The 12,305-nt window shown below is 41.2% G+C and overlaps 1 protein-coding gene across 2 annotated transcripts; it reads right to left on the reverse strand.

Annotated features, from left to right (window-relative positions):
- Positions 1-988: 988 nt before the first annotated feature.
- LOC106931008 (transcription factor JunB) lies at positions 989-2,945 on the reverse strand. Of its 2 annotated transcripts, XM_088013884.1 has the most exons (2): positions 2,564-2,941; positions 989-2,304 (listed from the first exon to the last, which is right to left on the reverse strand). In XM_088013884.1, exon 2 carries the CDS (start codon positions 2,264-2,266, stop codon positions 1,376-1,378), a length of 891 nt encoding a protein of 296 aa, XP_087870010.1. In that variant the 5' UTR covers positions 2,267-2,304; positions 2,564-2,941; the 3' UTR covers positions 989-1,375. The 2 variants fall into 2 exon arrangements, with proteins under 2 accessions (XP_087870010.1, XP_014864397.1); XM_015008911.2 differs by having other exon boundaries at positions 989-2,945.
- Positions 2,946-12,305: the final 9,360 nt, after the last annotated feature.

Consider the following 12,305-nt stretch of genomic DNA (forward strand, 5'->3'; position numbering starts at 1 on the left):
TTGAATAATCACTTCTGTAAATGACTGAAAATTGGACATAAAAAAAAAAACGTGTGTAAATATGCATGCCGGATTTTATTTAAAAGGAAAACCTGTAAGCATTTAACTAATTCAGTCGTGTACCATTAGTACTTTAGGGGTCTTTTTATCTGTTAAATCTAACCTTTGGAGAAGGTGTGAGGACATCGTTGCTCTCGTAAAGATTGGTCTCATTTCATTCATTTATTTTATTCATGTCTTAACTAATTACGTTGTAAAAGTTTTAAAATGATTAAGTGAAAATATCCAAGATTCTTTTGTTAGGTGTTTGTTTGCTCCATGAATTGATATATTCCAAAGGAAAATTTAATCTACTGACCTACCCTCCATAGAAGTGACTTAAATTTGACTCTTATTTCATTTGATTATTTCCACCAGCTTTTCCTAGCAAGTTTTATAACTGAATAAAAAAAGCAATTTAACGAATTTAGCATCTGGCATATTATTAGTTGCTTTTCCTTAATACCGGTGCTTTCAAACGTTTTTTTTTTTTTTTTTTTTAAATTTGACGTTTTTCATCTCAAAGTCTTTCCGCCAGCTTTTCTTTCCGACTACATTTTTAACTTAAACGTCATTACGACATGTTTTCATGGAACTTTTTTTCTCTTTCCTGAGCTGTTGATCACAAGGCTTGTTTTTGGGAAACCAAAAGCAGAATGGGGGGGGGAAACTCCCTTCACTAGAATAAACTCATTGACAAACCTCTCTCTCGCTGTGGTGTGAAGGGGAGAGCGCAGCCTCTGACTGGCAATGTAGGAGGGAGTTCCCGGAAACCTTGTCGTGATATGACGTCCGCACGCAACAGTTGCCATATATGGGTTTACGCACGTACGTCAATAAGGAGGGGAGGGGGGAAAAAGTCCTACGCTGGGACGTTTTGGCAACTTCTGGTGTAAACTTCTGATCAGTGACAACAAGTGTGGTTATATTTACGAGAAATACGACCGTGTTTTTCAAAGAACAGACCTTTATAAGCAGCATGGTATTTTAATTACACGTTTTCTTTTACTTAAATATTATCGTACAGGTACAAAAGAAAAGAAAAGAAAAAAAAAAGAAATACAAATAACTTATACATTTAAAAAGCATCACAAAGGCCGAACAAAAAAAAATGTAAACAGGGAAAGCCAAGACGACACTTTTAAAAACGTATTCAAAAATGCCCCTAAGTGTTTCTTGTAGGCTGATTGTAGGATTTCTTGTCCAGCGGTTCACGTATGTGGCTTTTTGTTTTATAAAGCCACAGACGTTTCAGTTCTCATCCACTCAGCGTATAAAGTCTTATGTTTTTCAGTGCAGTTTTTGTCCAGTGTTCATTAAAAAGTGCATAATTTCTTCAGTAAGACTTCACTTTCGGCGCTAACATGAGCTGGCAGCCACTGCTCACATGAGTCATGACTTTCTGTTTGAGCTGGGCCACCTGCTCCCGCAGCAGGGAGGCCGTGTTCGACAGTCCGGCGTTGTCCGTTTTCAACACCTTCACCTTGTCCTCCAACCGGGCGATGCGCTCCAGCTTGCGCCTCCGACACTTGGAAGCTGCCAGCCGGTTCCTCAGCCGCTTGCGCTCCGCCTTGATCCGCTCCTGGTTCTCCAGGTCGATGGGGGACATCGGCGGGGAGCTGTTGTCGCTGCTCTGCATGTCGGGGACCGTCTGGGGCTCCTCCTTCAAGCCCCCGAAGCGCTGCGAGTGGACGCCAGCTCCGGCCAGAGAGTGCTGGAAGTGATGCGACCCGTGCGCCACGGCCTGGGGATGCTGGTGGTACTGGTGGTGCGGCAGGTAGCTGATAGTTGTGGACGGGTAGCTGGCCGTGGAGGTCAGGCTGGGGTTCGTGGTGCAGCTGCTCAGGGTCGTGTACTCCAGCGGTTCCGTCTGCATAGAGTGGGCGAACACGGCGCCCGGAGCCGGACACGCGATCCCGCCGGTGCCGATGGAGACGTTTGGAGGCGCCATCTGGTTCATCTTGTGCAAATCGTCCAGGGCTTTGACGAAGCCTTCTGCGAACACCTCCTGGTCCTCTGTGATGCCGCGGTTGTAGAGGTACTGTGCGGGGGTCGGCGTAGTGATGACCCCGTTGCTGCTCTGGATGATGAGCCGCTCGAGTTCAGGCGAAGCGAGCTTCAGCGAGCCCACGTCCGCGGTGCCCGCCGGGTAGAAATCACTGTCTGCGCGCAGGTGCTGTGTCTTGAAGCTCGAGTTCCGATATGAATCGGAGAAGTTCAAGTTCATATTCTGCTTTAGCAGCTTGTAGTCTGGCAGGGCAGCGCCTGGATGGCCATAAGCAGAGAGAAACGAGTCGTCATAAAAAGGCTGTTCCATTATTGTGGACATATTGTGTGTGTTTTTTGTCTTAAAAAAAAAAACAAAAAACGACAGTCAAATACAAGAGTGCGCTGCAAACGATGCTGCTGTGTCCCAAATGTGCCAATATCCAGCGCAAAGTCCCGCTGTATTTATTAATGCTACGAAAAACAGCAAAACTTCCAAAACATGGGAACTGTACTGTACCAAGTCGTCGGTTTGTACCTTTAGATGGATTCAAAGCGGAGTCCAGAGATTTATTCAGGTGTTTTCATTCCTCTTCTTCTCTCTGTAAGTCCTAACTTGTCCTCAGTTTCCTTATTACTGGCAGCGGCCGAGGCGCTCCTCTGCTTTTAAAGCGCGTCTCAAGAGGAGCCCGCTGATTGGCTGCTGCGTTAGAGGTCCCGCCTACCGCCGTGAGATTGACATTGACGTTGTTGCCAGTAATCCAAGAGCCATAAACAAGACAAGGGGAAACTCAGTGCAGGTAAACAAGACGACTCTTAAGTTAAATCCACATTTATGTATTTAAAAGGGGGGGGGGAAGTGATTTAGAAAGTATCAAAATGTGAAATAAAAAAATAAAAGTCAGTGAGGGAGCCTGATGTATCATTAAGTGATCAGCTGTTCTAAAGTAACCGGTTTCCCTCCAGTCCATGGATATATATTGTCTGGCGCTGAGTCATGCAATCCAAACTGATACGAGCCGCTCCATATTTGGGTATCCTGGAGCACCAGTTCCTCCATGCCTGGAGCAGGAAGCCAATCCCATCCTGGCCCGCTTCCAGCTCCTGACATCGCTGTTGGAGGAGGAGGAGGAGGAGGAGATGTAATTCTGCTCTAGTCCAGCCAGAGGGCAAGGAGAAGATGGGTTTGTGTCAAACATGCCCAAAAGAATCTGGCAAGGTCTTGGTATATGACAGAGTATTTAAAAATCCCCTGTTTTATTGAGTTTTGGCTACATAGTTTAAAAAAAAACAACAACAACCAAGAGGAAATCTGGTTGTGTCTTGTAAATTTATGTTTTTTCTTTATTTTAGCTTGAGGCGTTCCTGGATGAGTGAACACATGACACAGCTGCTTAGGTATTTGTGACGGAGGACGTCTTCCCTGAACTGAACACCTGTTTGATCGAAAGACATTTTGTCTTGCCTGTATGGTAATGTCCTCTGATTCAGTGCCCAGAGGGCCACACACCCACACTCCCTTAACTTTTCCAATTTTTCCAGCATTCATGTCAAATTTGTAAGGATGTATAGATCTGACTGCATTTCTTGCTCCGGCTCTATTCTCAAAACTCGAACGAGCCCTTATTGCCGTTTCAGACAGATGGTGATAACTTAAGTTTTGGACCCAAATATGAAATGAGTGCTCCATCAAAACAAACTTGTTCTCGTCCCTGCTTTGTTTATTTATGTCGGAAGTGTCTTGTTGTGTGATAATCACTGCGAAATTCCCTTAAGTATCACCGCACAGGTTTTTCAGAGAAGTTCTGTAACCTTAAGCTATATTTTTAAAGTAGCAAAGCACAACTAACTACAAGGCATGCAGTGCCTTGTAAAAGCACACATAATTCATTCATTTCTTTAGATTCCCAACTTCAAACTTCAGTTTATTTTTTGCTTGGATTTGATGTAATAAAGTTACATACCGTAGCGGAAATTTACAAAGTAGAAGGAAAAAGAAAAACCATCGAAATCTATAAAGCAAATATATTCAATTCCTCTTGGTCATTTCATTTTTATTACAGTTGCTGCTGCCAGTCTTTTTCAGGCTCATGCCTCAGAAACTGATATGCTTGCATAAGCTTGGACAAGAAGTAAACATCAACGTTTTCATGCAGGAAATAAATTCCAATTTGCAAATGAACCCTTACACTTTAATTTTGTAAATCTTTTGTGTTACTTTACCCTTTCTTACAGTCACAGGTGCAAAAAGATTCGTTTTTATCTGCACATACAGCCACCAAATGCAAATTCACAGAAATTCTCAGAGCCAGCATGAGTCACAATGCTGAACAACAGAAGCCGAAAATGAGAATCTTTGATTTTCTTGTATGGGATGAGCTCCAGAAATACCCGATCCTCTATGTTTCTTCTGATGCAGCGTCGAAGCATCTGCCTCCCACAATTCAAAAATTCCAGGTAAACAATGTCAGATAACGCGATGACATCGCTGTGGCATAATTGGGCTTGTATCAGATTTCGTTCAACACCTCCGGAGCTTCGCGTGTCATTTTGTCACAGCCTGAGTAATAGCGCGTTAATTTTTATGTGTAAAATTGGATTTGTGACGCTCCAGAGTCCATTTTAAGGCTACCTTGTCATTATTAGTTGTCATGCAGCCCTTACATTGTTTACACTCCCTCTCTACAGTAGGATGACACAATAACTATTGACTGATCTAATATCCTGGATTCAGTAGCAATATTCAACCTCATACTGTAACTCTAACTTTTTCCACTTTTTGTCCTATTCCAACTTCACACTTCAACATATCATGAAAGGGATTTTATGGGATAAACCAGTAGTGGAAACTGGAATGGCTCACATCAGGGGTGACCTTTTGTCACATGTATCAACATTTCTAACATATTCCTTTATGCAGGAAACATCTTTCAATGTACTAGCAGGTCAGGAAAAGAATCTATTTATTTATTTATTTATTTATTTATTTATTTACCTACTCAACAATCAAATAAACTAATCTGATTTGGATTTTTTGTAGGAACAGGATTGTAAATCCAAAACTTCAAATGTTTTTGTTGTTGTTGTTGTTGTTATTGCTGCTGCACATTTGCCTTGTTAGATGAAAAGCATCCAGTTAGCTTATTCATTTTTTTGATTGAAGAAAATGGAAATATATATATATATATATATATATATATTGTATATATATTTTTGCTTATCCTTAGCAATAAAAGCAGGATCTAGGTCAGTCTTAATTTAAAATTGCATTTAGACAAGTTTTACAGCAAAAAAAAAAAAAAAAACAGGCAGATTTTGGATGCCCAAAATGTACGTTAGAGTATAAGTGAATGACGACATGTGGTCCTAGTTACCATGGCAACAGTAGGAAACCAGAAAGCTTGGAAAAGGCGAACACACTGTGTTGCATCTCATATTTTTGGTGGTAGATTTTTGATTCAAAAGTCGTGGGTTTTGTCCTAATTCATTTAATTCATATTCAAATTATGGTCGGGAGGGCCGCAAGATATTTGTCCTTCCTTAGGCCCAGCTTCGAGCGCCGAATAAGAGTTAGAGCAGCCCAGTCAAAATTCTCAAATCCAATTGAGAATTTGTTGCAGCTCTTGGAGTGTGACTTTGAGCCCGAGGCATTGTGAAAAGAACAATTGGCAAAAATCTGTCTCTGGGTGTAGAAACTGGTAGAAACACACCTTAGAAGACGTATAACTTCATTGGCAACAAAAGACGTAAAGCACGGAGTCATCGCAGATAAACGACACCTGCAAAAACCACTTCTCCCTTCTGCTCCACATATATGGGATATTTTGTGTTGGTCTGCCACAGAATATTTTAATAAAACACACTGAAGTTTGTGGTTGCTATGTGGCAAAAAGTTGAAAAGCTTAAGCAGTACAAATATGTTTGCGAGGCACCGTTTTTTCTTCCTTTTTTTTTGTGAAAGTATGTCTGATGCAACTTTGGCCGCAGCTTTCGGCATCCTTCCCCTTCCTGCGGGAGTCTAAGGTTAGGGCAGCAGTCACACAGTGGTCAGCTCGGGCCAGCCTCCTCCCATTGAAACCTCGGTCAGATGTGATGGTTCTCCTGTCAGGGAAGATAAGCACCAGGGGAAACAGAAAAACAGAAGTCGTTTAAGGGAAATGGACTGAAGTCACTGGTCAGTTCCAGTTTCAGCGTGACCTCATCCGTAAAGGTCATAAAAGTCATGATCATTTTGAGGAATGTCTCATCGCGTTATCAGTTATGATGTTTTTTTTTTTGTCCTTTATCCAGTAATGAAACATTTGAATAAACGTGACTTCTTATCTGAGATCCTAATCGGTGCTGCAGCTGTAAACCGTTTTTTTTTTTATCTTTGTTCACATGAGCATAATTACATACAGCTATGGGCAAAAAATTCAGAGAAGCAGAGTGCGAGCACCTCATACAAGCAATTCTGTCACTTTCTTTGAACACGGCTATGATTCACATTGACAGATAAGACCACGGAGAACAAAGCAGCAGCAGAATGAGAGGAGGAAAGAAAAAAAACGATGAAAGTAGCAAAGGAGTGTGTAGGTGCAATCAGCCGCAGTGGAGCCGACAGCGCCTGCGGCTCAGTCTTATAAAGACACTTTTTGTGTTCTTTAATGGCCATTAGCACGTAGTGGTGGGACAGAAAGGCCTCCGGCCGAGCCTGGAGGAGAGACTGAAGGCAGGTGAGCCGAGCGAGGCAGGAGCCTGAAGCTGCACCGTGGAGGAAATTAACTGTTTTTATCACTTTTCTGCTACACGGATGCATCATTAAAAGAATAGAAAGCCTGTAATGTGAGCTCCAAATCAGCATTGGTTTAATCATGAGTCACACTTTCAATTATTATTATTATTATTTTTTTCTTGCCAAGAAATTTCTGAATCATCAAGAGATAACTACAAGCGACTTGTCTGCAGCTTGTTTCTGACAGAGGACGTGTGAAGCAAAGGTCAAAATGTCTATTTGTGAAACATTTCCCACTGCTGCAGCTTGACTTCCAAAGAAGTGGTCCTGTGAAAAAGTATTTCCCCCTCCTCTTTCAAATGTATTTTCTGTCACACTTAAATATTTTTAAAAGCAAACACATTTTCTTAGCACAAATAGATAAGCTGAGTGTTTTCAAGCGGTAATTTCATTTATTTCAGAAAAATAATCCGTGGATTGTGAAGAGAAAAATTGGGTTACTTGGGTTATGCAAGAAAGCGGTGATCATCCGAAGCACACCAGCAAGGTGACTAAAAGAAAAACAAATGGAGGTTATAGTGGCCTAGATAAGGTTTGGATCTAAAACTGTCTATTCATGCTAAGAAGCCTTCCCTGTGGTGAAAATAAACTAATTCTGCAAAGAAAAGTGGGTCAAATTCCTCCATGATGACTCAAAAAACTGGTTTCCAGTCACTGCAGAGGCTTGATGGCAGATGATGCCACCAAAGATGGCAACAGCCACTTACTAGGTTCAGGTAGATCTTAAATCATTATTTGAAAACTGTGTTTTGTATTTAGTTTTGGGGGAAAACGAAACAGTTGTGACAACAACAACAACAACAACAACAACAACAAAAAGTCAAGGATGCTGAGGATGCTGCGTTCTCCTGTCACCTCCTTTGCAAAACTTTGAGCAGAAAAGACAAAACCAGAGAACGCCTCAGAGCTGCCGATGTTCATCTGGGCCGACGTTAACTCTCTCCTCCCCTTCTAAAACACTTGTCGACTTCGTTAAATGAACCAGAAATAATGTCTCTCCTGTGTCTTTGGCAAGGTCTTCCACACTGGAAGCTCGATGACCTGGAAGTGGCCTGTAGTTGTGGGTGAGTCAGGTAGAGGAGACGCTCGTCGGGTCGGGAAGGGGGGGAAAAAAGATGGCCGTTCCCTGAAGGAGAGGACAGCTCATCGCCTCCTGCAAGCCCAAACACCGTTAAAGTCCTTTAAGACTGCGTCGATTAAATAAGAAGCAACCTTTAGAACGTGGGGAGAACCTCGTGTTCCCATCAGCCCCTTCTCCTCCTGCTTCCACCCCCCTCGTCGTTAGCAGGACGCCTGTGGGAACTGAGCCGCCTAGTGCATCTAATCGTTTTAATGAAGACATCTTTTAATCAGTGCGTTCGCCGTCTGTAGCTTGCAGATAGTGCCAAGCAGCCTCGTAGCGACGAGAGACCTTTAGCACAAGACATGATGACTGCTGAGGCCAAATGAGCGTGGCAGGAAAAGACAGTTGGACCAAGCTGTCCCCTCGGGCTGACGTAACGCATATGGAGCTGTCCTTCCCACTTCCCCTCCATCCACACAAGATGCTTTATCTCCATGCCTTTCTGTAATAAGAATTAAAAAAAAAAAAAAATGGCAGTGGGAAGTGGGGCAATTAAAGCTTATCTGATTTTACATGCTCATTTAATTTGTTAGTAGGGCCGGCTGTTTTGTCAGCCGCTTTGTTTTGAGTGAAGGACAAAACGATGATGGCGATGGCGCTAATTGAAAGCTTATGTAAGCCAACACACATAGAGTTATCTCGGGAACACGAAACATCTGCCGAATTGTTTGATAATCATTGCATGGGTTTGATGCAAAATCCCACTGATGAACATCGGATGGGTTCATCAGAAGAAATCCTTAAACTTCTGCAGCTCAGAAGTCCCTGACGCTGATTTCCTGTTTGACTCTTAGACCAACAGCGGTCAGTATTTGCTAACAAAGTACGTCTAATGGAGTAAGCAAAGCTGTTGGGGCCTAAGATTAAAAGATATTTATGGTAAACAGTGCATTGGAGACGTATTTTCTCCTTTAGTTACAGACTAAAACCTCAATGTATTTGACTATTGTAGTAGATAATAAAAAAATAATGGAGAGCTTCACAGCTACTGTACTTATGTTCTGGGACACTAAAAAAAATGCCTTCAGGAAAATAAAAAAAAAAAATTATAAGGCTGCACATTATAACCCCATCTGGAAACGGTGGTGGCAGCATCATGCTGTGGGGGTTTATTTCAGACTTGACGGGAAGATAGATGGAGCTAAACACTGATCAATACTGGAAGAAAACCAGTCAGTCAGAAGCCGTAAAGGATACAGAATAAAAACTGTGGACTGGCTTAGATTGATGCCAATTAAAGTCTTAGATTGGCCCAGTCAAAGTCCAGAAATAAATCTTAAAGATTATCCAAGCAAAAGTTAGAAGTTGATGAGTGAGCTGGAGCTTTGTTGCTTTAGATTTGAGACACACTCCACAAGACTTTCTGCTGTAATTGCAGTGAAAGATGTTAAAGTGTTGACTCAGGGGATCTGAAACACAAAGGCCGTCTTCACATTTCAGTTTTTTGTTGTTTTTTTTTATTACTGTTTTTCAAAACCATGTATTATGTTCATTTCAGCTCACTGTGCTGCATGTAACCCACAGACACATTCAAGTCTTGCAATGGGACAAAAAAGGAAAATGTTTATCCTATTTCGACACACCGTTAAGTTTATGCTAACCCATCTTTTCACCTTAAACAAAACAAGCAAAGATTTATATAGCAATTCTTTTGAACGATAAGACCCTTATTGTACTGGGTGACAACCTGAAAGCTTGTGTTTTTTTATGATCTGGGTGTGTCAGTTCTTGTTCTGGCTGCCATGGAGAGTCTGCTGCAGGAACCGTTGTGTTTTTATCTTCTGCTTTTTTTTTTTTTCTACAGTGTAATATTTGCTTCGAGGATTTACTATGATCCATTCTTCCCACTGTGAGTGAAATGAACTTAAGCCACATCCTTCAGCACAAGCCCAGAGCCTGATCAGTCTACCCACAGGGATCATCAGATGTTTCTGACACTCTTTTCGTGACTCATTGGAGGTTTTTGCACTTTGCTGCCTGGAAGCATGTCACAATTTCTTTCGTGGACTTTTCCACTTTATTTAAACAACGTGGTGTCGTTTTGCAAACATACAGCCGATATGAGAGCGTCGCTGTCGATGGTCGGGAAAGTTATTTGAACTCTGTACGTTCACGTTTTCATACAAAAATGTTACAAAAATTTGATCTACTTACGTAACCTTATGCAAAAATGTACTTTCTATTAACATTAACCTCTTCTGATAAAATGGGAAGAATAACTTTTACCTTAATGGTCACTGATGATCTAAAAGCTAAATGAGAATGTCAAAAAAAAATAATGCTTCAGATTTTGGAAAAGTCATTTCGAGACCAAACGTTACATAAAATGAATCAAGCTTATCCTCTGTCACGTCTCTCCTCCGGTCAGAGATTACAACCGGGCTCATGTTGGTTCCGGTCGTCAGAACCGGGGAGCGGAGCGGCTCCGGCCCCTGAGCTGTGGACGTTAGAGTCCTGAGTCCAACACTGGCCAAGAGTTCCTCTTTGTGTGAAAATAGGAGAAGTGAATGTAAGATGGCAGAAGGCCAGGGTGTGGAGGATGTGGGCACACCACATTTTCATTTCCCTTACTCAGTTGCTCTAATGGGCCAGCTGCGGTGTCAGTGTGGCAACAGCAGGCTTGAGAAGTTTCAGGAATCACACAACAGATGGATCAAAGCGTGTACAGTCAGGTCTGTAAACCCATTCCCCACCGAGCGCACACCAGCACATGAAAGCTAGCTAATAAATTAGTCCGATTTGACTGTCGTAAATAATATTTCGTGCTGTTTTACAGTCAGATTTACCTCTTTAAAAATAGCAATGCTATCAAAGTAGTCCCTACTTTATTTTCATATTGATAAAGTTTTGACCACATGCTTATTGGGGGATTCTGCGGAGAGGTTATTAACAGTCAGCGGCTTACCTTAAGCGTTTTTTTGTTTGAGCAGCTTCCGTTTTAAGAAAAACATTTGGTTTCTTCACAGATTTGAGTTAATAATTAGTCAGAGTGGGAAACAGTTTCACATCAGACTTTGATAATTGGTAAACAGCTTCACTCTCATTAATCTCATTCTGATTCATACCAGTGCTTTGTCTTAAAACGTTTGCATGAGACAGAGCATTTCAAAGTGCGACTGCTTTCATTTGCAGACTGTTGTAATATGTTTATTTTTAATAAATGTAACCTGTTTTACTCTTACTCTTCTCGTCAAGCTTTAGGTTTGGGAATTGATAGGAATTGAATTTTGCCGATTCCGTTATCAATACCACGTTGATTCAGTTCCTCATCAATTCTCAAATTGACTCTCATCGAGTTAGAAAATAAACTCTATAAACCCTTTTAATTTGAGATATACACAGTATTGTGTTTGATTGAAACAAAATTAAAGCCAATTTAAAAAAATAAGAATTTCTGTTTCCCCATCCAGCATAATTTAAAAAAAATAAAAAACTTTATTTATACATTTATAAAAAACAGAATTTTTAAGTAACTTTCTGACCTGAAAGGCATCTTCCTGATAACATGGGGCATCTGTGGAAAAATTAGCAGTTTTGGGGGCTTTTTTGTATTACTGGCTACAAAAACAGGACACTGAATAGACATTTCTTAGCAGAGGGTTTTGGCTCACGTTATTCTAAATAAAGCAAAAGTGTGTTTCGTGACACAAAGGGCATCCACAGAGCGAGACAGACAAAACCACCGCATTGGTAACATCTCGTTCTTGTGCATGTCTGCTTTTAAAGCTGATTGTTTTCATTATTATTCATCAGGAAGCATGTATGGATGCCAAGGTGGATTTTATTAAGCACAAGTTTTTTTCCCCCGGCATTTATTCTTCCTGCTTGGCATGTCTATAAAATTCCTTCACACATCCCGACGTTCCCGAAAAAAAAAAAAAAAAAAAGATTAAAAAAATAACCCCCACGAATCAGACGTTTATGTGCTGGAGCTGTGAGAAAGTGAGCCCCATTCACATGAGCTCAAATTGTAACATTAATCACAGTAGCTGGTAAATGACTTGGCTTGTTTACTCCTGAAATGTTAGATGAGAAGCTGTGGTATTGGTTTGAGGTTACAGCCTCACTTCAGCCTACACAATTTCCCAGCAGGTAATTTGAATGAGAAACGGTAGCTATGTTTATCTTTCAGTGCAAAGAGGCGAGAGTTATTGTTAGATATGTTCCTGATATAGAAAATAGAAGTAAAAAAAAAAAAAATGAAACTTGGGTTACCTTAATAGGGATTTCAAACCTAAATAACTCATCCAGGAATTAAAGATTAGAGATGGTGAGGAAGAAGTTTATTTGTTTTTACTGCCAGAAACCTGAAATACAGTATTCAAGCACTCGTACAATACGTAAGGGAACCACACACACACACACACACACACACACACACAC

The sequence above is a fragment of the Poecilia mexicana genome, unplaced genomic scaffold, assembly GCF_051168715.1.
Source record: "Poecilia mexicana isolate PSO_F unplaced genomic scaffold, ASM5116871v1 scaffold_1, whole genome shotgun sequence".
Lineage (NCBI taxonomy): Eukaryota > Metazoa > Chordata > Actinopteri > Cyprinodontiformes > Poeciliidae > Poecilia > Poecilia mexicana.

Coding starts and splice junctions, on each gene's coding strand:
- LOC106931008 (XM_015008911.2), bottom strand. CDS start 2,368: ATGTCCACAATAATGGAACAGCCTTTTTATGACGACTCGTTTCTCTCT.